The sequence below is a fragment of the Heterocephalus glaber genome, unplaced genomic scaffold (assembly GCF_053883595.1).
Source record: "Heterocephalus glaber isolate CG9 unplaced genomic scaffold, H.glaber_assembly_v1.0 deba00000331, whole genome shotgun sequence".
Classification (NCBI taxonomy): Eukaryota; Metazoa; Chordata; class Mammalia; order Rodentia; family Bathyergidae; genus Heterocephalus; species Heterocephalus glaber.
In genome coordinates, this window is record NW_028258142.1 from 44,475,001 (window position 1) to 44,499,915 (window position 24,915).

Genomic DNA, 24,915 nt, shown 5'->3' on the forward strand with positions numbered 1-24,915 from the left:
CCTCCCACACGCGAACAGGGGCAGCTTATGGTCCCTGTAGAGCTCTCACTGAAGGGACTAGTTCAGTTCCTCTTCTGCCTCTTAGGGAAGTAGAACAGGGTCATTATGCCTATATCCCTTTCTCTACCAGTGATCTGTATAATTGGAAACATCAAAATCCCCCTTTTTCAGAAAAACCCCAGGCTTTGATCTCCCTCCTAGAATCTGTTTTTCATACACATAACCCAACCTGGGATGATTGTCAACAACTTCTCCAAGCTCTTTTTACCTCTGAGGAAAGAGAAAGGATACGAGGGCAAGCCATAAAGTCGGTGTTAGGGGGAACAGAGGGCCCCCTCGATGAACAACAGCAGGCCCGTATTGAGGCGCAACTTCCGTCCACCCGTCCCTTGTGGCAAGCTAATTCCTCCGGCGGGAGAGAAGCTCTCCAAAACTACCATCAGCATCTCCTAGCTGGCTTGAGGGGAGCCGCTCGAAAGCCTACCAACTTGAGCAAGGTAAGCGAGGTCCTTCAAGGACCTGAGGAATCCCCTTCTGCCTTTCTGGAGCATCTGTTGGAAGCATACCGTACGTATACTCCAATTGACCCAGATGCCCCTGCAAATCGACAGGCAATTAATTTGGCTTTTGTTACTCAGTCGGCCCCAGATATTAGAAAGAAACTGCAGCAGATGGAAGGATTTGAGGGAGAGAATAGGGAAAAGTTGATGAGTGTGGCAATGAAGGTGTTTAACAATAGGGATCCTTTTGAGGACAGAATGGCTAAAAAGATAGGAAAGGCGAACATTGCAGTCTTGACAGATGGAGGTTTTATCCAAAAGGAATACAGAGAAAAAAAAAAGATAAAAGTAAAGTATGGCCCTTGTTAGAGAAGGATCAATGTGCATATTGCAAAGAGAAGGGCCATTACAAGAGGGATTGTGAAAAGTTAAAAGGAAAGAAAGAGAAAGAGACTAAGAAAGAAAGAGACGGGGTTCTTCTAGTAAATAAAAAAGATTGACAAGGCCAAGGTGGGAATCTCCAAACACATCCACTGACTCCAGAAAGCCGGCATCTTGATCCCTTGCTAGACAGCCTGGAATACACCCCTGCTTCCTGGAAGGAAGCCTGGCACCTCAGACTTCAGACCGGTACAGGATTTGTGGGAAGTAAACAGCCGGGTAGAGACCATTCACCCAACAGTACCAAACCCCTATACTCTGTTGAGTCTCATCCCTCACAGTCATGTGTGGTACTCAGTATTAGACCTTAAAGATGCATTTTTCAGCCTGCCTCTAGCACCTGTGAGCCAGCCCCTCTTTGCCTTCAAATGGACTGACCCAGACACCGGAACAACCAGACAGCTGACATGGACCCGGCTGCCACAGAGATTCAAAAACTCCCCCACTCTGTTCGGGGAAGCTCTCAGCAAAGATCTACAAGAAGTAAGAAAAGTGTTTCCCCAGGCGACTATTCTTCAGTATGTTGATGACCTCCCGGTGGCGACTTCAACTGATAAAAAATGCATTACAACCACTGAGGGCCTCTTGAAAGCCCTCCAGGAACTGGGATATCGGGTGTCCTGGAAGAAAGCTCAACTCTGCCGGACCAAGGTAACCTACTTGGGCTATATTCTTGAAAAGGGAAAGAAGAGGCTGGCAGAATCGAGAGTATCCACAATTCTCCAGATTCCGAAGCCAGGCTCAAAGAAACAGGTGCGAGAGTTCCTAGGGGCGGTTGGCTATTGCAAGATTTGGATTCCTGGCTTTGCTGAGATTGCCAAACCCCTGCATGAGGCCACTTTGGGAGGAAATACACCCCTCAAATGGACTGAGGCTTGCCAGCAGACATTTCAATTGCTTAAGACTGCACTTGCATCGCCACCAGCCCTGGCATTGCCAGACTTAAACAAGCCCTTTACCTTGTATGTGACAGAGAAAAATGGGGTAACTAAAGGAGTGATTACTCAGCTTTTGGGCCATGGAAGCAGCCTGTGACATACCGCTCAAAGAAGCTCGACCCAGTGGCCCGAGGGTGGCCTACTTGTTTGAGGACAGTAACAGCAGCAGCTCCTTTAACCCAAGAGGCTGACAAATTAACCTTTGGACAGGATTTGACTTTGATTACTCCCCATGCCATTGAGCCCTTAGGCTCTGGAATTGGGAAAAAAAAAAAAGGATAAATATATTCACTGATAGCCATTATGCTTTTGCCACCGCCCATGTACACGGGGAAATTTATCAAAATAGAGGGCTGCTAACCTCCGAAGGGAAGGAAATTAAAAATAAGACTGAGATATTGGCACTGCTACAAGCCATCTGGTTGCCCTGAGAGGTTGCCATCATCCATTGCCGTGGGCACCAAAAGGGGTCAAGCCCCGAGGTGATTGGTAATAATGCTGCTGATCAGGCAGCAAGACAAGCTGCCCAAAAATCAGTGGGGAAGCAAATGGTTCTGCTTCCCACACTGGTGCTCCCAGAAGAACCTGAATATACAGACAAGGAGATAATGGAAATGAACAGAAGACACTGGGCTCGAGGAAGACATGGGTGGTGGATGACTAAAGAGGAAAAGGTGGTGCTCCCAGGAGCTGTAACAGACACGTTGCTGTGAGAACTACATGAGTCCACCCACCTCGGTGAAAAAAAGATGATGGCTGCCTTACGACCCCATGTCGTCAGGCAGAGATTAGCCCAAAAGGCCCAGGACATGGTGAGACGATGCCCTACCTGCCTCAAGGTAAATGCTAATCGGGTAACTGGGCCCCCTGGGGTCCGACACAGAGGACTAACTCCAGGAGAACATTGGGAGTTGGACTTTACTGAAATGAAGCCAGGCATGTATGGGTACAAATACCTGCTAGTTTTTGTGGATACATTTTCAAGATGGGTAGAAACATACCCCACTAAAAAGGAGACAGCAGAAGTAACAGTTAAAAGGCTCCTGACAGAAATAGTTCCCCGTTTTGGTTTGCCCTTAGCTCTGGGGTCCGACAATGATCCAGCCTTTATGGCTAAGATATCTAAGTTAATCAGTAATATCCTTGGAATAAAGTGAAATCTACACTGTGCCTATAGGCCTCAAAGTTCAGGACAGGTAGAAAGAACAAATCAAACTTTAAAGGAGATTCTGACGAAATTATGCTTGGAGACTGAACTAGGTTGGGAAGAGCTTCTCCCTTTTGCCCTCCTCCAAATGAGGTACACTCCCAAGCCTCCCCTCAATCTGTCTCCCTTCCAGATTGTTTATGGGAGATCTCCCCCAATCATTCCATTAATAGATGTAGAATTAAAGAAAAAAATTTTCCCACCTTCGACTCCTTAAATCCTTAAAAACAGTTCATCAGCTTCAGTCAGAGCTACATGAGACATTACAAAAGAAAATGACTACTCCAAATGAAAAACCATTACAACCTTTATCCTATAAGCCGGGAGATTTGGTTTTAATTCACAGGTTTGATTCCAAGACCCTGGAACCTCGTTGGAAGGGACCGGTTCCTGCTGTCCTGTCAGCTCCCTTGCCGGTGAAGGTGGCTGGACATTCTGCCTGGATACATCACAACCATCTAAAAACGCCCCCCCCCATGGATGTCAAAAAGGACAAATGAAAGGTTATCAGCCAATCAGGTGACCAAAAGCTAAGACTGGAACGGGTTGGAGATGTTTCACCTTAATGATAATATTCTCTGGGACACTGACATTATTGCCCCCAAGAGGACTAGATCACACAAAAAAATGTATGGATTCAATTGGCAAACTCGCTTAACTTGTCTGAATTCTGCTTAAATGTTGATGTAAATTTCCATTATGTGCTGGGAAGCTGTCTCATTCTGGTATACACCTCTTTAGAATTAATACGACCCTATACCCTATTTAAAGACATCCCAGAAAAAAATCTTACTTACCGGGATAGTTATAATTGGGGGCATGACACCTGCCGTAAACCTAAAAATGCTGTCAAATTATATACACCCAAGGTAATTATGTCAAACAAAACTGAATGTGCTATGTATAAAAATTGTACAACCAAGTGTCTGAGGATAAAACAGTCAAAAGGGATGTCCTGCCACATAAAACAAAAAATTGTGCATAACAATTGCCATATCTCCCTGCCCATAGGATGGTTTTATACCTGTGAAGGAATAACCTTTAATTATATTCCAACAAATTTAACCAAGACCCATTGCTGTTTGAGTCATCTAGATGTAGTGTTGCCAGACAGGACTGATCTGATTGTGCCTAACAGAACTAAATGTTGGTCACCTTACACTGCACCAGGATGCGATGATGCCGTAGGTCTGTTAACAGATGCTGAAGTAATAACCATGATAACATCTTTTGTTGCCCTGCCTTCTATAAGAGTCCATGCTGAAAAGGCAGTACGAAAATTAGCTTGCAAGGTGGTCAAAGGGTTAAATGCTACCTCATCAGCCTTGACATTAATTAACCAAGAGTTACAGGAACAGAGACAGACAATCTTAGATAATAGAGGAACAATAGACTATTTGTTGTTCCTCCACCACCAAGGTTGTGAAAGAATAAAAAATATGTGTTGTTTCAATCTTACCAATAATGGTCCAAAGATCAAAAAGAAGGTAAAACAATTAACAGATCTGGCTAAAAAATATACAATGAAGATGGCAGGGACTTGTTCAAATGGTTAACTTCGTGGTTGCCCAACCTACAATGGTTAAAACAACTTTTTCTTGTCATCATAGTTGTGTGTACATGCTTATTATTGTCATGTTGTTGTATACAACGGATACCTACATTTGTGCGTAAGATTACTTAAGTTCCAAAAATCAGTGGGGAATGTGGGACTACATGACCTTTGTTCCTTTTTCTCCAGCCCCATTGTGATTAAATGTGAGTTAATAGATAAAGATGCTTGTTAGTTTTGAGACGCTAGATAAAAATCTGTAACAGACCTAAAGTCCCAGAGTAAATTACTCAACTCCTTGTTTGCCCGGAACTGATGTTCCGGGCACCACAATTTTTAGAACAAGCTACAAATGTCTGCTGACCATCAACACGTGACAGTCGACCACTAACCTTTGTCCCCTTTTCTTTAATTCTATATGTTAACTTCCCCCTCAACCCCCTATAAAAACAGCCTCGGATTCTGAGCCAGTTGCCTCTCTAAGCTATTTTGCTTTGGGAGTGCCGTCTGGCCAGACTAATAAAGGTCTGTTTTATTTTCCAACTTGTCCGGTGTGTTCCTTCCCGGGTGTTCTTCGCTGTAGTCAGCTCCTCGGAGCATTTGGTAAGGCTCTTGGTCTTACATTCTGAAGGCACCGCTGGGATTCCTGGGTGTGCTTCACTAGTCAGCTCCTCGGAGAGTTTGGTAAGGCCCTCAGTCTTACAGTGTGATTATTTTGTTTTGTGGTACTGAGGCTTGAGTCCAGGGCCTTCACACTTAGCTGCAGCCCCTAGCCCTTCCTTCCCCTCTTCCTCCCTTCTCTTCCTTTCTTTCTTTAAAGACAGGGAGTCACTAAGTTGGTAAATTGTCTAGGCTGGGCTCAAACTCGCAGTCCTCTTCCCTCAGCCCCCAGAGAGCTAGGATTATGGTATATGCCACCATACCTGGCTTCAGTAGTTTTTAAGATTCAATAATTCTCTGTCTCTGGGAAATTTCATGTTTACAGGAGACACACACAGAGGAGGTTGCCACAGTGAGGGGATGGGAATCAGGGTGCACAATCTAAGAAAGTCCTGCATTCCTAGCAGTCCCTTGCCTCTTCCCACTGAGCAACTATTCTCACAGAGGTGTCCAAGTTGAAGTTCTCAAGTAGTTGCAGGTCACATCAAAATGATGGCATCTTTACAGAAATGTGGCCCTGAGCCCAAAAGTTCATGTCACATATCAGGTGGAGCCTAGAACCCCAACTGAAGAGAAACTCAGCAGAGGAAAAGGATACCCACCCTCTCTCAACTAAAACAAGACCTGGGACCCCGGGAAAAGATAAAAGCTGAGAGTGAGTCCCTAACCCAGGCTCTGATCCTTGACAGGCTGAGCTCCTAGTGACGCCAGGCAGACCTGCTGCACAGACCCTCTTCCAAAGATATGTCCAAGAGACGAAAAAATGAAGAGAGTGAGATGGAGGCTTCTTCTCCTCCCTAGCTGCCAGAGCTGTAGCATTAAACTGTAAAGGATCCTTCAAGCGTTACTGAGCTTCAGCATTTCTAGGCAAGGCCATCATCCAAAAAGCCTCAGAAAACAATCAGCTCAAACATATGCTCCAATATGAGAAAAACAGAAGCCAAAACAGGAGGAAAAAAAAAATCCAAGAGCTTGTGAACACTCCTTAGGTCACAGCCACCAGCAGAATGGAAAGCCTTGGCTAGAATCTCGGGGAATACCTGAGGTGAGCTAGAGAGACCATTTTGCAGGCTAGAAATCACCTGCACAATTTGAAACATTTTACTAAATGAGATGCTGACTGGTACTAGCTGGAAAACTAGGAAACTGCACCATGGGAACCTGTAAATGGATTTAGATACCCTTGGCAGGTCCCAAATGACTGCATATGTCAGGTGTTAGCAGGATGCTTGATATGTGTAGACCTAGTCACCAGCCACACACATGAAACACACATCTAATTATCCCTGAGCATTCTTGAGTGATTTGCAGGTCATAAATTTCTAACTTTTAGGATGGATTCAGTTTAGTTTTCTGTACCAGCTAGACTACAATTATCTTTAGCAAAATGAGTTATAACCTAACTATGTTGGTTATTCATTATCCACTTGCCTCATTGCCAGTATTAAACAATCAAAACACAGCATTGTTTCATGGCAAGGCCCAGACCACCAAACTTCACGTGGATTTTGCAGACTGTTTCTTTTTCCTTTAACCTTTTGTGAAAAGCTGGCGTTTATCACCCATCCCTTTATAATAGAAATTAAAGTCTAACTTCCCCTGTTTTAAATTTCTATTTCTAGTGCCATTACTAATAAATTAGACTAGCTACAGATAAACACTTACATGCACACAGTGCTGTGTTTGTTATGGTAACTATTTCACAGGGAAAAATGTGTTTGGTTAAATAAAAAGAATATATGGCTGTTTTACATAAGATTGGAATGGAAATGATACCACAGGAAATTATTTTATGTCAACCACAAAAACAAGCTGTCTCTCTGGCCAGATTGAAGAGGAAAATTAATTACGACTGTGTTATGGTCCTCAATGACATTATCAGTCTAAGAATCTAGTTTCCTCTGGACCAGAGGGCAGGCCCAATGCAGACAGGTATAACCTTGGCCTCTAAGGACCGGCCAAGCCAGTGTCTCATGCTGTCTTCTTGTCTGAGGTCCCTTGCCCAAACTTGTTTATTCTCCACCAGGGCACTCCCTGGTCGGGCAGCCTTTCCCCATCCTTCTCCCTAAATTCACCTTCCCCAGGCCCTTCCCAACTCCTTCTCATGGTGAGCCTTGCACTGAGGTTGCCCACTGCAGGAAGACCAGGCAGCAACAGGTAAAAAGCTCTGAACATTTGGTTACCATTTATGGAAGTAACCAGAAGGGAATAAAAGGCAACTACTGAAGATAATCTACTCAAAAAGCCTTTCACAAGTTTCATTTAGAAATTAAATTTAAGAAGTAAATTTCTTATGAAAAAGAGCAGCCGAAAAATGGGCAAATGATAAGGACAAATCATATACAAAAGAAGAGATATCAATTGGAAGAGTCTCAACCTTCCTAATGTGTAGGAAATATAAATTAAAATCACAAAGAAATACTATTTCACACCCATAGGCAAAAATGGAAACCACTGCACTGGCTTGGATCAAATGAGATTTGCCATGCTATATTCAGCTAGGATGGATTAGCCCCATTCCTTTGGAGAATAGCATGTCACTCCAGGACCTGGCAATATCACTCCTGGTCCCTTTGCCCACTGCTTTTAAACCTTATTATAAAAGGGCTGGGGATTTAGCGCAGTGGCGCCATGTCTGCCTTGAAAGTGCAAGGTCCTAAGTTCGATCCCCAGTACTGAAAAAAAAAAAAAAAAAAACCTTATTATGAATGTAAATTGTCTGGAGATCTTAAATGAAGATTCTAAATTAATTTCCCAGGAATGGGGCCCATGAATCTGCATTTTGAATAAGCTTCCAGGAGATACCTATGTTGTCTGAGGCCCAACTTTGAGAAGGAAATCCCCAGTCAAGTTCTTACATAGGTACATGAAGACACAAGCAAGGAATTCATAGAGGCACAGGGGAATGAGAAAAGTATCAGAAAAATAAATGTAAAAGCCTTCTTTAAATACTGGTGTTAGATACCAGAACATGCTCCCAAAGATGGAGAAAGCCAATGTACTTAAATGGTAGTTTTCCATTTAAGAAACAGAGGGATTAGGGGCCCAGGATTTAGCTCAGTGGTTCTGCCGCCTGCCTTGCAAGTGCAAGGTCCTGAGTTTGATCCCTGGTACCAAAAAAAAAAAAAGAAATAGAGGGATTATAGGGTAGGGTATGAGGCAAATACTGGAAGGAGAGTCTACCTCCTAATGCCACTATTTCTCAAGGGTCAGGGACCCAGACCTCATCCCTCACCAGTGAGGTTCTGAAGCTGTTAGCCTAGAGGAGCCAAGATATCTGCAATTTAAAAATCTCAGCAAAATACTATAATGTACATCCATGGCTGAGAACTATAGCTCAAGAGGTTTGTTATTCCAAGTGAATGCCAAGGGTCAGCAGCATCAAGCTCACATAGGAACTCATCAGAAAGAGATTATCAGCCTACCCATTGTACTGAGAATCAAACCCCCTATACCACACCCCCATCCTGATACAGTGTTATTTTCCTTTCTGGGGAAAGTTCCCATCAGAAAGTAAAGCAGATCATGTGAAAGGAGCAGAGTCTGGGAGGCTACAGGAATCTCTTTTAACATTCTTTACCCTGGAAATAAGCATGGCAATGAGTCAGGCAGAACCACAAGTATCAACATATGCAGCCCAAACCCCAGTCACCTCTGTGTGACTTTCACCAGTGGAACAAGCTGAGGGTACTATGCGTTCAAGTTCTTACAGAACTCCCTGCCTGCCCGAGGTCACTTGCCTCTCATTTTAGGGATACAGGACAGGGGTAGGCAACCAGGCTCCCTCACCATCCCTTATTCTGAGAGGCAAAGTTGGTGGAGAGTCAAGCCTCTGTGAGTGACCCAGCAGCCTGTGAAGCCTGGGGATGCTCTTGAAATACCTAGGGCCACAGCTAATGCAGCCAAATGTCAAAGATCCAAGGGATCCTGTTACCCCACAGAAAGTGGATAATTAGCACAGTCAACTGGCACAGTGTGCCAACAAAGACAACACCACATCCATCACCTCAGGAGATAGGTGCAAGCAGAAGGTACAGGCTAAAGGGAAAAATAGTCACTTTGGTGACACAAGTAAAACACTGAGCAGCCTAGGCTAACATGAACTATTTTAAGTATCCTAGTGACCATCAAATTACTTGCCACCCCTGCTTTTCACCTGTGATGTGTTGGTGGGGTATAGTAAACCCTGGAGGGAATCAGTCTCCAGCCCTGCAAGTGGTCCCTGGGTGAAGGAGACACAGTCTATAGCAAGCCATCTGGGGTGGTAGTTGGCAGTGCGCGCCATTGTGCCCATCCCTATACACGAAGGTCATTCAAAAGCTTTTCAGACCTTCCTGGGGACAAAGTATGAATTGAGAGAGGCCAGGACACAAACAACAATGCGCCAGACAGGTGTGGCTATAACCCTTCTCCTCCACAAGACCAACACTGAGAGTGAAGCTCAAAACCTTTTGTTGAGGAGTGCAGGTGGGCTCAGGAGCTACCTTTCTGAGTCACACAGAATGGAAAGGAAGAGCCCTCAAGGGTTGAAACCTTCACACACACACACACACACACACACACACACACACACACACCGGCCCCACAAAAAAAGCACTCACAAGATTTGCGGTTGGCCCGAGATCGCTTCCTCTCCCTTGGCACCACTCGCTGACTGGGCACTTGGGTGGCCGACTTGACGATGCGGTCCATGATCTCATCAGCCGCATCGTCTGTGACATTAGGTGACTCATCGGTTCCCACAGTCCATGAACTAGTGGATCCTGAAAGATGAAACAACCAGAGAGTACAACGTGCTTAGAGAAGGAAAACACATCATTGTTCTTTCAAAAAGCTGAGATCGGTCAACAAAGGATCCCAGCAAAGCCAGAGTGAGAGCCACAGAATTGGTGACACATCCAGGTTGCTATCCATCGCCACTTATAACTGTGACCCTCCAGGATCTGCACAAACCTGTACTGGGGCACTTATTATACTGTCCTATAACACAGCCATGCTCTTGTCTCTCATTACTATTTAACTCTCTACCTGTGTGTGTTTAGGCTTCACCTGCCAGGTTTCATGACCACCTAACGGGAGATGACCCATGCTACACCCTGCTGTGTACATCACAGACATCTAGCAGAGCATATCCAGGAACACAGAGACCCATGGAAGCCTTACTAAGTCAGCTCTCTATTAGTGGTAGCATGTACCTACTGAATGTCAAGTAACCCTAACTTATCAGAGGCCACATGGAAACCAAGGGATTTTGTAATATATAGTTTATTTTTTGGATTACATAGCTTTAAAAATTGTAACAAGATTGCCTTCTTCAACCAGTAAAGGGGATGCTGACAGAACTTATTTCTTTTTAACATTCACCCACTTCTTGACCAGAAAATTGTGTTCATAAATAGTTACATGCTAAGATAGTTCAAGTCCACCATTGTGGGGAGCAATGCTACATAATTTTAGGGAAAAATTATTTGATTAGGCCTAGTTCTCCTGCCTACAGGCCAACTATGGCATTTGGAGACATGATTCCATTTTGGCCTCCGGTCACAACTGAGACTTCAAGGATCCCTTGATGCTGCGATGCTCCAGGGAGACATCCTGGGAGGAACCAAATCTTCACCTGCATAGTCCCTCATTGATCTAGGAATTCCGCCATTCCCCAGTCATCTGTTACATTTGTTTTTCCCTGAGTACTGAATAAAAGGTGGGGCAAGCTCAGGGGCTTTTGTCTTTACTGCCCAGAGCAGCACTGATCAGGCCCAAAGCTCAGCTTCTCCAAGTCTCATTTTTCCTATCTTTCCTATATAATAAGTTAACTTGCCTTGTGCTGCTGTGGCTCCCAGGAGACTAGGACTCACTGCAGAGGTTCTAGTAAATGTCCCCTTTCCCTGTTCCCTACACACCATCAAGGGATCTTCTTATAGAAAAGAAAGCATCATCAAAACATGGGAGCATGGGTTCACAATTGATATCAAACACTTACTAATTAATTTTATGTATCCAGAACTATGCCTTTGTGATAGATCAACTTTTTTGTGAAATCTTTTGCATGATTTTGAATATGTTTCTACAGGAGGAAAGATGTATATGCTCAAAATCATTTACTCCACTACCCACACTTCCTCCTGTAATACATACATGACTTCAAAAGCTTATAGGTTAGAGTTGTCAAAGTCACTACCAATAGAACACAAATATGCCCTACCGCCCTGCCTAAGGTCCAGCTGAAGTAAAAGAACAGCCAGCTTTTCCCAATTCAGAGGAAAAAATGTTTGAAAAGATTTTTTAAATGTTTAAGCATTAATGATAACTGTTAGTAAACATTTTAAAAATTAGTTCTTCTCCCTTGTTTTTTAAAGTTTTAAGACTTGCAAGCACCTGATTGGTAATGAATGAGCAAAGAAAATACAGAAATTGGGCCGGAGATTTAGCTCAGTGTTCCGGCATCTGCCTCACAATACAAAAATTGATAGAACTAGTGTGGAACAGTGGATCACAGTTCAGTGGACTGTGGTTTTCATGGACATGTATTTCATGGACTTCATGGAAAATATGAAATATGCTATTATGTAGTCATACTTTCTACCAGTAAAGCTCACATGACTGGCTTGAATAAGAGGGGCACATACTGACATATGGCAGAGGGGATAGAGCATTCTAGACCATAATAGCATGATTTCACTTTAACTTCATTTTCTAAAGATATGCAAATTGTAGCTTGGAAGACAACACTTTATTTTCTCCTTTTAGAGCTCTAACCTGTACAGTCTACAAGGAAAAAATCACATCAAAGTAAATATTTCCATTGTTTTAATATAAAGAAAAATGTTTGTCTTCATTTCTGGAAAACAAATTCTCTGAGAATAGAATGCAAGGTTAGAAGAATTTTCTTCTGGCACCTTAAAGATGTCATCCTATTTCTTTCTGGTTCCAGTTTTTATTGAAAAATTAGCAATCATTGGTACTGTTGGCCCTTAGAAGGTATATATTTTCTCTGTTACAAATATTTGTCTTTATCTTTGTTTTTTAGTAATTTGCCTATAATATGGTTCTCTTTGTATTTATTCTATTTGGATCTGATAAGTTCCTTAAATATGTGGGTTAATATCTATCAGTTTGGGAAATTCTCAGTCATTATCTCTTGAAACATTGCTTCTTACCCATCTCCTTCTGGTACTCCAACTGTATATTAGGCCATTTGACTGTGTCCCATATCTCTTTTATACTTTGATCTATGTTTTCTTACCAAACTTTAGTATGTACACTTTCTATTAACCTGTCTTTGAATTGACTAATTTTCTCTTTTTGCTGGGCCGAGTCTATTAAACCTATCTGCTGAGATCCTTATTTCAGATATTTAATAGTGCTAGAATGTTCATTTGATTTTTATAGACTCTGATTCTCTGTTGAGATCATTCAGCTTTTTATTTTTAAAAATAGCCTCTGTAATTGTCAACTGAACTCCTTGCCTGTACATTTCAACATCTGCGTCACAAACAGGTGGTGTTATTGCCTACTTCCTCTATTGAACGTTGTCATGCTTTTCCCTTGGCTTGTGATTTTAACTGTATACTGACATTTGTCCATAAAAGAATGTAGAGACTGAAGTTGTGTTATTTTTCTTCTTAGTCCTTTCCCTTTCCTCTGTTAATAGATACAGCAAGGTACAGAGCTAGGCTGATGCCAGATGCTAATTTTAGTTCGGTCCACTTCTTTAAATATCCAGAGGTTGAGATTTGTGTATAGTTGTTGAAGGTACATATTCCACCCAAGGCAGGAGTCTCCCTCCCTTTAGATGGGTGTGAATATGCAGAGAAACAGAATAGCCTCCTTCTCTAAGCCTTTGAATCAGTCAGGGAAAATAAACCACATTGAACAAACTCAAGAGTTTTTATCCTGGTCCCTTCTGGTTGGAAACAAGTGTCTTGCTTATGGTATTTTAGAAGTCGCACAACCTGTTTGTGTTCTGTTACAGGACTTTACCTCCTAAGATGGCCTCCACTGCACCACCCTTGCATCTACCAGCAGGGGCTCAGGCTCCAGTCTGATGACTGGGTCACACAGGGCTGGCACCAATGCTCTCCTGCAACTTCCTGCCATGCTGAGTCTAACACAAAGCCTGCAGGAGTGGCTGGGCACAGAGGACTCACATCTGGGGTATCTTAGGCTTTGGTACTACAGAAAACAAGTGATTGCTTGCCCCCTACCCAACAACACTGGAAAGCTGTTTTATTGTATTCTTATTTTTGTTTTATGCTTCTTTTACACTGACAGGCTCTACTGCTTAGCATTTGATGATACTATTTTCTATTTTCTGACCTTCCCCACTTTCTGGGTGCCTCTTCTTATTTACAAACACGCTCTCCTGTCACTTCTTGGGATGAAGGCTTTTTATAGACCTCACTGACCAAGAAGAGGGCACCTTTCCTCCCACAAAGCAAATCAGGAAATCAGAATGCATCATGTACAATGCTTGGGACTCTGGTTCTTTTTAGCTGACTCTGCTGCTGGCCACTAAAAGGATCCCTTTTCACTGCCAAACTGTCATGTTAATTTACTTTCTTCTCCTAATTTTATATCTAACATTACCTAGAAGTCAGAGCATTTGGACAGATCAAATCCCAGGAGCCTAATCTTTGGTACAACAATATATGCAAACATTTAGGGTATATATAGCTCAGGAGTTAAGACCGTAATAGGAGATACAACTTTTCTATTGGGTTATCTACATCTCAGCTAGCACAACACCGGGACAAGGATGGAGAGAGGCTGCCTTTCTTCTGGCATATTCTTGGCTGCATGTCAGGGTAAAAGTCCAACATGAAGGCAGAAGAGAAAGAACTAGAGTCAGTAGTACTGTACTTACATGAAGTAAGAAAATCAGTAATTTTGCCCAAAAACCTACAGGGCAACTCCACAAAAACTCTGGAGTTCTGGAACATAGCCTGCAGCCCCCTTTGAGATTCTTCTTGGATAGCAATTAGGACTCTTTGTTTGGTGTTTACAAGAAATTCCAAGAAGCCATATGCATCGCATGGTAGTGACCCACCTTCTTCTCCAAGAAAATTCAGAGATATCTTTTTCCTTTATGAAGTTATTATTACTATCATTATTTTTATATATTTCAGAGAATTGACAATTTCAAGCTTCCAAAAAGCACTGGTCAATGAGCAAAGCCATTAGAAGTCACTGATGATCCTTCTCAGGTTTCCCCACCTCATAGCTCTCTGGATTCTAGCTGACTCTGTCATCTTGAGAATCTGAAGACTTACTAGAGTCTCTGAAGATGCCAGAAGAGCATATGAATCAATGAAACATACATTCATTCATTCCCACATTTCTGTGCTGTATAACTTAGCTTACCTGACATGGTAATTGCCAGCATGATTACTTCTAGCATCCTCTTTCACACGCCACAGACATTATGTGGTTTCCTCTAGCTGCATACACAGCACGTGCTTAGCAAATACCACAAGAAGAAAGTCTGTCTCATCTCCAGCAATTAATCTTCTTTAGGAGGCCTGAACTGGGCCTTAAGTGTGCATCAAAGAGAAGGAGAGCAGAGACAGCCACAGAGAGCTTGGAGGTGGTGGTGTCTGGGAAGTGAATGGGAACTGGACATTCTCAGAGAATGGCATTCTAGCCGAGGGACAGCCTGAGCAACAGGGGCACTCAGGGTGTGCTGAAACGGATGATGCCAACAACATGGGAGGGTGGAAGCCAAGAACAGGACAGGATAGGACACGACCACGAGCGATTCGAGCATCAGACAGTGTGGATAGTTGGGCTTTATCCTGCAGTGAGGAACTGTGTGGCTAATATGGCATCAGGCTAAATCAAGGAAACATGAACAAACATTCTCAGGTGTGAAATGCATCCTAATTTTTAATTACATTTTTAAAAATCCCTTCTGCTTATGAATCAAATCCAGAAACACTTATCTGCCTTTACCATCTTGAAGTTTTAGTTTTTTTCTATTTCAAAAGATGTAAAAAGAAAGGAACAAAGGGGTAGTGTTTTTTGTTTGTTTGTTTTTTGGTACCAGGGACAGAACTCAGGGCCTTGTGCTTATGAGGCAGGCGTGGTGCCACTGAGCTAAATCCCCGGCCCAAAGGGGTATGTTTTAATTCAGGGGTTGGCACACCTTTTTTATAAAGTAACTTTTTAGGTTTTTGCAGACCCGAGAGTCTCTGTCACAATGGCTCAACTCTGCCACTGTTGTGAAAAACAGCCACAGACAATATAAAAATGAATAAACATGGCTGTGCTCCAATAAAATTTTATTTACAAAAATAGATGTTGGACTGAATTTGACTTGCAGACTGCAGTGTTCGCCCATAAGCAGCCACTCATAATAAGAAACTTTTTTGTGTAAGGAAATGCATGCTTTTAGACGTGTTTTTGAGATGAAGCTATTGGAGCTAGGTCATGAGGAGCTGGTAAAGGAAGCTGTGTGTTTAGGTTGGCACTGAAGTCCTGGGGAGCTCATGGCCTTTCACAGCCCCTCACTGGGCACAGTGACCTGCAGGCTGTGATGGGGACTGGCTCCCTTGGAGTGGCCAACCCAAGAAGATGAGGCCCACCCTCCAAGATTATTACCTCTGCTTGCTCGGCTGCGGGTACGGATGCCCAGAACGGGGCTGGAGTCCTCCACGGAGGGGGAGGAGGTCTTTAGAACAGCCTTCATGTTCTCGTGCTCAGCTGCATCCTCAGCATAGCTCAGACCCTGCAGCTGGCTCAGTGGTGCCGGAGAACTGCTGGAGAACTTGCCTGACTGCAAAACCAAAGGAGAGTTAGGATGTGGGGAGACTCCCTAAAGAAGCCAACTCAAGCTTAGAGAACATTCTGTTGAGGAAAACTTTCTCTGCTGCTTGTATACTCTGCAGATGCATTAGTTTCACAGTCACTGAGGCTGTCAACTAATAACAAAACATCTGTCTGTAAGAAGACGTATTAGCAGAAAGAGAAGCCACTAGCCCCAGAAGGAACTCCACCCATCCATTGGTTCACTTAGATTCTCCAGTACACAGCAGCTAGAGGTGACTGACAGCAACTCTGGGAAGAATTAAAAAACCTGATTTAAGGCAGGCATGGTGGTACATGCCTGTAATCCCAGCTACTTGGGAAGGTGAGGCAGGAGAATTATAAGTTTGAGGCCAGCCTAGGCAATTTAGCAAGACTCTATCTCAAAATAAAACAAAAAGGGCTGGGGATGTGGCTCAGCATTCCTTAGATGTAGTCCCCAGTATGAAAAAAAATCAGATTTAAGTCTTGATATAACAATCAAAATAATGCTTATTAATCAAAAATGTTGAGCTTTATTTTTCAAATTTAGTGCCAGAAAGCACTTACATTTTTATAAATATCACTTATAATGGTAGAATTACAAAAGTGGGATTTAGTCACAGAATCATATATTAAGACGTGGAGGTGGTTTTTTTCTAAATTTAGACCATCTCACTTTATAGAAAAGGAAATTGAGGCCCCAAGAATAAGCAACTTGCCAAAGGCCCTGAGTAGGTTAGTGTCAGGGTACAGAACAGAACAGAATACAAAAATTCACCTGAAATTGAATTTGGCAACACTCACTACTTTGGGTTATTTCAAATTTTTAGTTATTTTATAAGTATCAGAAACCCACGAAGAGTTCCTGTAATTCTCTCCAAACTAAAAGTCAGGGCATATATGTTTTTAAAAAGTTGCTAGAACACTGTATGAACACAATGCCAAATATTTGGGTGAAGAACGAAGAGATGAACATTTGGAAAGAACAGCTCCACAGATTGCTGGCTTCCTCTTTTCTTCTAGAATCTCAGCCAAGGCAACAAAGCCTGGGACACATCTGTGGCTTGCACCATCTATACTGCTTCCACCTCACCTTCTAGGGCCCATCAGCTTGGCTTGGCCTCTGGTTCTTGCACCTGTGCCCAGGTTCAGGGGAGGAGCCCCTGCCCTCCCAATACTGCACTCAAGCTGATCCAGGGAAGTCACAGGAGCCAGTCAAGGAAAGGGGAACCCATCAGAGGCTTATGGCCACTGTGCCACTTCCTCTTGATTTTAGCACTCTTCATGTACTTATTCTAGAATCTGATTCTCACATTTGAGTTGACAAAAAGCTCAAAAATAGGAGTAGAAGGAAAACTCCTTGTCCATGTTTTCAGGAATGGGGAGAGATCTGCTGAACTTGCCACTGGCAACAAGATTACTGATAACCCTAGACTGGGGACAGCTTGGGAAATAGTTAACCTTTCACTCCTCATCAGGCAGTTAGTGATTACAGGAAAATCAACCAGTGAATGTCCATGCACGGCTTAAAGCACTGAATGGTGCTGACACTCCATGCCGATTATGGTGGGTTAGACTCTACAGCACTCACAGGAAGGCCAAATGTGGTGTTCTTTATAGTCATACCTCAATTTCATCCTCGTCATCAGTCTACTCGACAGAACAGGATAGGACAGGACAGGACAGGACAGGACAGGACAGAAAAGACAGAAGGATTCTTAGAAGGCACAGAAGTCAGCACAGATGAGATAATCTTAACACTACATCATATTCCAAAAAAAAGAAATGACCACCACAACCAGGGTACACTCTTTGCTTTAGGGATGACCAGGTCCCTATCTCCTATCTTCTGGACACTTGCTCCCTGAGCTCTGAGTCCAGCCCTGAATGCAGTGAGGAGGGACCTTAAGGCTCCAGGCCAACCTCCCACGGCTGACCATGAGGTCAATAATCAGCATACCTCATTCCCTGACCACTACTGATCTCACTCCCTGCTCTGTGCCCTACATGTGGCTGGCCATAGCCTGCTGAGGCCACCATCACCTGCTGGTCATCAGGGCCTCAGTAAGAAGACTGCTCTTCATTTACCTGGCTCTGTTCATCAGCAGCTGTCCACCTCTCATGCTGAGTGATGGATCCTTCCCTGCCTTGGTTGAGCCTTGGACTATAGTAATCCTCTCACACAGAGACCAGACCAGGCAAGTGGAACAACTCCCAAGCAGAATGTGTCCTGTTACTCTCTCTTCTCCTCTGTATACAATCTCATTTGCCCCTCATGGTGGCCATTGGAATGGACTCTGTGTTCTTGGAATTACCTTAGATAAATATAAGTGACTTTTAAATATCCCTGTCCTAAAAATAAATCCAGTGTGAAAAGTCATGGCACTCTCTTGATGAAACAGAATTCAATTTAAATATTTCCACAGAGGTTACAGGCCAGGCCAGCAAAACAGACACATGGAGTGTTTTTTTTTACTACGTTTTCAGAAGTTAAAATGACAAGATGCCTCTGATACATCACACTGCACAATGCCCTCCTCCCCCATACTGTAATGAGAAGCAACAGCCCTATTCTAAGTTTTGGTCTAACTATTTATTTATTTAACTAGAATGACAATTATTTTCTTCAGCAAGCAGCACCTGGGAAAAGTGCTACTTATATAAAATCTCCAGTCCTCTGAATATCCCTAAAAGAAACCATTAGTTCCTTTCTACCAAAGAGGAATACAAGCTTGGGAGAAGACAAGGCTCTCACAGAGTCCCAGTGCCCTCCACTGTGGAGTCCTGGATTCACCAGCCTGAGTTCTCCCAGCCTACTTGATGATGATTGCAGCAGAAAGGGGCACAGCTGCCTAGTATTGCTTTGTCTAGCTCACCACTGGTCTGGAAGCAGTGTAGGACAGAAAGATGAGGAATGGGCTTCTCTCTGAGCCTTGCCAGGAAGGACCCTTGGCTGTTGGGAAAGGAAGCCTGTAGTTTGCCCAGGAGCAGCAATGGCAAAAGAGGGAGAACATTTCAGGGCTGCTCTGGGGCTGATTCTGGAAAGGCAGTCTTGAGAGTTTACCCCTGGACTTCTCATTGTGGTTTAACTGCTATCACTTCCATCCTCATTTATTCAGCATCTATATCAAAGTGACCTACTATGGTTGTCTCCAAAATCTCTTCTAGCTCCAATGTTTGGGGTCCCTGATTCCAAATCTTTGTCTGGCTTTGGTATCAGTGGTTTTAGTTGTGTGTGTATCATTTTCTAATCAGATGGTGACATCTTTGGGGTATAAGCTTGTCTTTTATTATACTCTTCCTTGGTGCCCACGTCATTGATGGATATATGAACATCCTATTAAGAGCTGGGGAAACTGGAGGCTATGCTCTGCCTTGGTGACAATATCTTAAAGTTTCAGCAGATGGCAGTCTTTCTACATGAACAATGCAAATTTGGTCTCAAAACCATGGACTAGGTTAATAATGCACCCCGAAGAAACCTGTACACTTCACATTTTAATGAGTTTAAATGTTTAAAAATCAAACTCCAGAAATGTTTACCTCTGTTTATGTCTGAGAAAGCCAAATGTTTTCAGAGAAGCACAGAACTTAAAAATTAGTAGGATCTGTTGAAAAAATCTCAAGAATTTGGCAAGAAATTTTGATGTACTCTCATAACTATAAGCACTGAGTGCTTGTGAGTTTTCACCCTCCAATGTGTCTCATTTCCACAAAAATAAATGACCCGTTTAAATTTTTTAAAAAAATAATACTTTGGAATAAAACATGGGCCACAGTTTGTGCAAGTGAATTCAGTTTGCTTCCTGAATCTTCCAGCAGGCTAAAGATCATGTTGAACATGATTTCAGGAGACAGAAGATTCTCAAATGATGGCACTGGCATTCAGAATTGCCAAGAGTCATAGAAAGGACTCCTTGTGGAGAAAAGTGGCCTGGCTTTCCCTAACGGTCCAGAAAATTCTAAAGAAACAAGGGGGCCTGGACTGATCAGTTCGTGGCTCTCCTTAGAATTGCCTTGAATTACAACAAAATTTCTCAGTTAATGCATCTGGGTTTTCATGTGAAGGCAGAACTCTCAAGAATATGGACTCTTAGTTAGCAGTAACTATGTTCCCTGTTATGCTTACAGTATGGACACACCTGTGGACACAAAAAGCAGCCTCCGTGACATCTTAATTGATTTTTCTTCTTCCCCAAAGAAATCTACCTGACTTGAGTTCAGCTAAGATTTAACCCCTTGGGGTGACAGCCTTCCCTAGGGTCAAATCCTTTATTTTCTCATTCCATTCACTGCACCACCAGGAACCCTTGTGCTGCTCAGATACATGCATAGGCATGAGAAGTTCATGGGCAACAATCTAAACAATGAAAAAAAATCACGTTGAAGAGGTGTCAACAGGTTCTAAATATGATCTAATGGTATCAAAGAAAATGAATTTATTCTTCTTGAGTAGGTTCAAGTAAGAATAAATGTGAGGAAAAGAGGATTCTCAGAAAATTCTTTTCTTTCGTCAGGACTGAACTTCAATCTTACTAGTAATAGATGAGCTATGTGAAATATCAATCTGGTTTGCATGTTTCATGAAGGCACATCAGAAAGTGGAACCTGCTCTGGGTATCTTTGTTGATCTCTGGCATCTTTGTACATCCCTTCACCCCTCACTTACTGAACACCTTCCATGTGTGACCCCACTGCACCAAGAATGGGACAGGCTCAGGGCTGACATAGTGGAGATGAAGAGCCCAGGATTAGAAGAGACATTGGAAGTCTCTAGGGCACCCCAAGTTGCTGTAGGGAAACTTCTGGACTCACTGTCCTCTGGGATCTCTTCCCACCTTGGTAGTGTGTGACTCAAGGGACTGCTATGGGCCCATCAGATTATGTCATGGAGCAACTGGATCTGTTTCTCTACTTGTATGACCAAAACGCGTGGTCCACATGTCAACTGATTAGTTATGTAACACTGTTTTCATGATTAAAATGCTGAATCAAGCCTGGGGATTTAGCTCAGTGGTTCTGCCGCCTGGCTCACAAGCATAAGGTCCCGAGTTTGATCCCTGGTACCAAAAAAAAAAAAAAATCCTGAATCAACTACAAATCAATACATTTGTCTGCCTATGATCTGTGATGTTACCGATGATATTTTTCTTCTCCAATTTGACCTAGTATTTATGTCATCAGCATCATAGAACATGCCAATTTGGGTTACACATTCTTCCCCCAGCCACATGATCTTAATTTTCTGTGACCTAGGTCCTCATTTGTAGCATAGTAGATTTTCACAGAAACTGTAGAAGAGTAGTTTGAAAGCACTTTTTAGAAAGAAAGAAAGAATACCCGTCCCCCACCATCAAGCTCCCAAGCCATGGGAGGATTTATGGCTGACATTACTTTCAAAATGAATGACATAAAGAGGCTGATTTCATGAAACTTACATCAGTGATCATCTTTCCTCTGGTTTTATTTCTCTCTCTGTGGTTGGCTCGTTTCTGTTTCTGCTGCAAAACCCTTTCCCTGGTGGTGCGATACTCTAGTGCAAATTCACTAATGATCCTGCAGAACTTGTTGATGTTCACTTCTCGAATTGCATATGGAGGATGGCCCATAAAAAGCAAAAAGGAGTGGAATCTGCAAGGAAAAAACAGTAATGGTAATGACTTCACTTTTAGAGAACAAAAATTATTTATCTAAAATCTTTCCATAGGAAACCAGTTAGCTAAGCTCTCAGTGGGAGGACATTGTTCTTCATTGTTTTTTACTTTTTTCTCAGTACCAGGGATTGAACTCAGGACCTTGTCCTTGTAAGGCAGGTGCAGTGTCACTGAGCTAAATCCCCAGCCCTGTTCTTCATTCTTAGAGCTTTGAGTTTCAAGAATCTTAAATTAAAATGAAAACAAAAGTTTAACTCACTTTCTCATCGATGGAGGTTATGTCTAGGTAAGATTTTAAGGGATTACTTTTGGCTTACCTGTGTTTTAACATTTTTCTAAGTGGCTATGTAAAGCTTTCTATAAAAAATGATAAAATATTCTTAAGGAAATTATTGCATAGTTTCTAGTTTAAGCAATAGAAATAAAAATATTGTTAGAATGTCTTTAATGATTCTAGTTGTGTAAAAAATCTACAAAGTACCCAATATTTAATTATCAGGAAATGGAATAAAAGTAGAAAACAGAAGAAAATCTTTATGTGGAACACACAGTATTATGTAAATCGTATCACTATTTCTAAAGAAAAACTTTTGGTTTTGATAATTCTAATTTGTACAATTGAAATATGGGTGTTGTTTTTTAATGAGGGGCACTGAATTATTCTTTTTTCTGAAAAATAACAAAGTAGAGTATACAACTCTTATTTAAAGTAAAGGAGGCTGAAGAAATGATGTTCTTTGGCCTCTTAGTCTGGTTTTCAATCTGTATATATGATAAGTAACTTATAAGTTCTTATAAATAAATGATGCTGGAGAAATAAAAGGGGGATGGAAGGAAGGGGAAAAATTGAAATGTGTTATGTACATGTGCCAATCTCTACAGAGAATGTAGTCATTATGCACTGCAAACATGTTCTAATTACAGTTTTTAAAAATGCTAACAATACTTATAAAATTCTTTGAAGGAAACAAGTATAAATCTTCATAATTTTGGATGAGACAATGTTTTCTTAAGATAGATACCAAAAGCATGAACAGTCAATACAAAAACAGATAAGCTGAACCTCATCAAAATTAAAAACTTTTGTTCTTCAAAGGACATTATCAAGGGTGAAAAGATAAACTTCAGAATGGGAGAAAATATTTGTAAATCATATGCATGATAAGGCACCTGTGTTTGGAATCTATTAAGAAATCTTACAATTCAATGTTAGGTACACAAATAAATAGACAAAATATTTGAATAGACATTTCTCCTAAAAAGATAAAGACAAATAACCAAGCAGTTCATAAAAAGATGCTCAACATCATTAGTCAATAGATTGCAGATCAAAACCTTGATGAGATGCCACCTTATACTGACTGACATGTCTAGAATAAAAAAGACAAGAACAAGTGTTGGTGAGAATATGGAGAAATTGGAACCCTCTTACCTTTCTGGTGGGAATATAAAATGGTTCAGCTGATATGGACAATATACTGGTGGTTTCTCAAATAGTTAGATACAGACCTACAATATGACCTAGCAATTTTGCTCCTAATCATAAATCCAGAAAAAATAAAAATATTTGTACACACAAAACTGTCTAACTATTCACACCATCATTATTTATAATAGTCAGAAAGTGGAAACAACTCAAATGTCTATCAACAGATGGAAAAACAAAACATATATCCACACAAGGCCCTGTGTGACCCACCCCACTACCTCTGTGACTTGTGATTCTAGTCACTCTAGACCACTGGTTACTCCTTGAATAAGCTCATCTTAGGGCCTTGGCCCCTGGATATTATGTAGGAAACCCAGAGGGCAAGGAGATAACTGTCTGAGGGCTAACGGTGGGGCGAGGAAGCTGAAGAAGCTACTACACTGAGATCACAGGTCTGATGAAGGTACCATGGTGGCTGTTTGCTATGTCTACAACATTATAGCTGCATGCAGAGTGCTTTCTCATCCTCCAGGTATCTACCTTCCCACAGGAGCCCTCTTTGCTACCTCATGCAAAACAGCACCTTCTTGTATTTTTCTATCCTATTTATACTGGAGATGTAGCTTAGTGATAAAGCAGTTACCTAGGATGCCCAAGGGCTTAGGTTTGAACCCTAGCACAACCAAAATAAATAATTATTCCACTTATACTCTAACTTGTTCTTCCTGCCAACTGATATTATATACTGTACATAAAATACATGAAATGACAATAGGCTAAAACAGTGAAATATGGTAGTACATTGCCTTCTATCACTGTTCAAGATCTGTATGCAGGATGAATCAATGAAGGGACTTATCAGCCACAGCTGGGTAACTTCTTTATCTCCTTCTTAATACATGACCTTTCTGGGTTCTCTTTTACACAGAAGCACCACCAAGATTCCTTATGCTCCACTTTCTAGAGCATTGTTTTTTGGGATCCAGAGAAGAACCAAACCTAACACATAAACTGGAAATATGATTCAAGCATATATTTTGCAAACAAGGGAAGTAACAAGCAACAAGTAAAATTCACATCTAAAAAAAAAAGACTCAGAGGTATACATTTGAAAAGAGAAAAACCATACATTCCTTTAGAAAGACAAAGCAGGTATGACTTTGAAGGGAGTAAAGCATTTAAGGATCTTTTTTTTTTAAGGAACTTTTTGTTAAATTTGTCACTTTCAGAAAACATGACACAAAGGTCTAATGGTTATGGAAGGGCTGGCTTCCCTCATCAGCACCTCAAGGAACAAGCCAAACATCTTTGATTTGTTTCATCACCCACTTTTGCCCATGTATCATTGAATGGGAGTCTCCAGAACGGGGAGGTGTGGGTTTTGGAGAATGGAATTCTGTCTGAGTGTTTGTCTTGTGCCTGCCTTAACTCCTCGAATGCAGTCCACTAGGCCTCTCCCATGTTTCACCAGGTTGGGGAGTCCAGCCGTGACCTTCACAGTGTAACAGCAGCCTAATGAAGCTATGGGAATAAGTGAGTTTATACATCCACAAGAGTAGATTATGGTGTTAGGGCAGCAAGATATAAGGAAAGGTTAACAAACAGGCTCCCACACTTAGAACAAGAGTTTCTTAGCCAAGCAATAGTCTTGAAAGCTAGGTGTTAACTGAAGCAACAGTTATATACCTTCTTAAAATGTTCTGATCTGAAGCCTTACATGTAGGCTGATCTGCATGGCCAACATGACTGCAT

The 24,915-nt window shown here is 42.0% G+C and overlaps 1 protein-coding gene across 19 annotated transcripts in view; it reads right to left on the bottom strand.

Moving 5' to 3' along the window:
* Fhod3 (formin homology 2 domain containing 3) overlaps positions 1-24,915 on the bottom strand; it is a 497,386-nt gene that overhangs the window by 8,682 nt on the left and 463,789 nt on the right. For 15 of the 19 annotated variants that reach the window (XM_087189308.1, XM_087189305.1, XM_021236691.2 and 12 more), the window contains 4 exons: positions 21,519-21,711; positions 17,707-17,730; positions 15,895-16,069; positions 9,900-10,061 (listed from right to left, as the gene is read on the bottom strand). In XM_087189308.1, coding sequence (XP_087045434.1) covers positions 9,900-10,061; positions 15,895-16,069; positions 17,707-17,730; positions 21,519-21,711 — 554 coding nt within the window. The remainder of the gene's footprint in view (positions 1-9,899; positions 10,062-15,894; positions 16,070-17,706; positions 17,731-21,518; positions 21,712-24,915) is intronic. The other 4 variants (XM_087189306.1, XM_021236693.2, XM_087189350.1 and 1 more) reach the window with 1 other exon arrangement.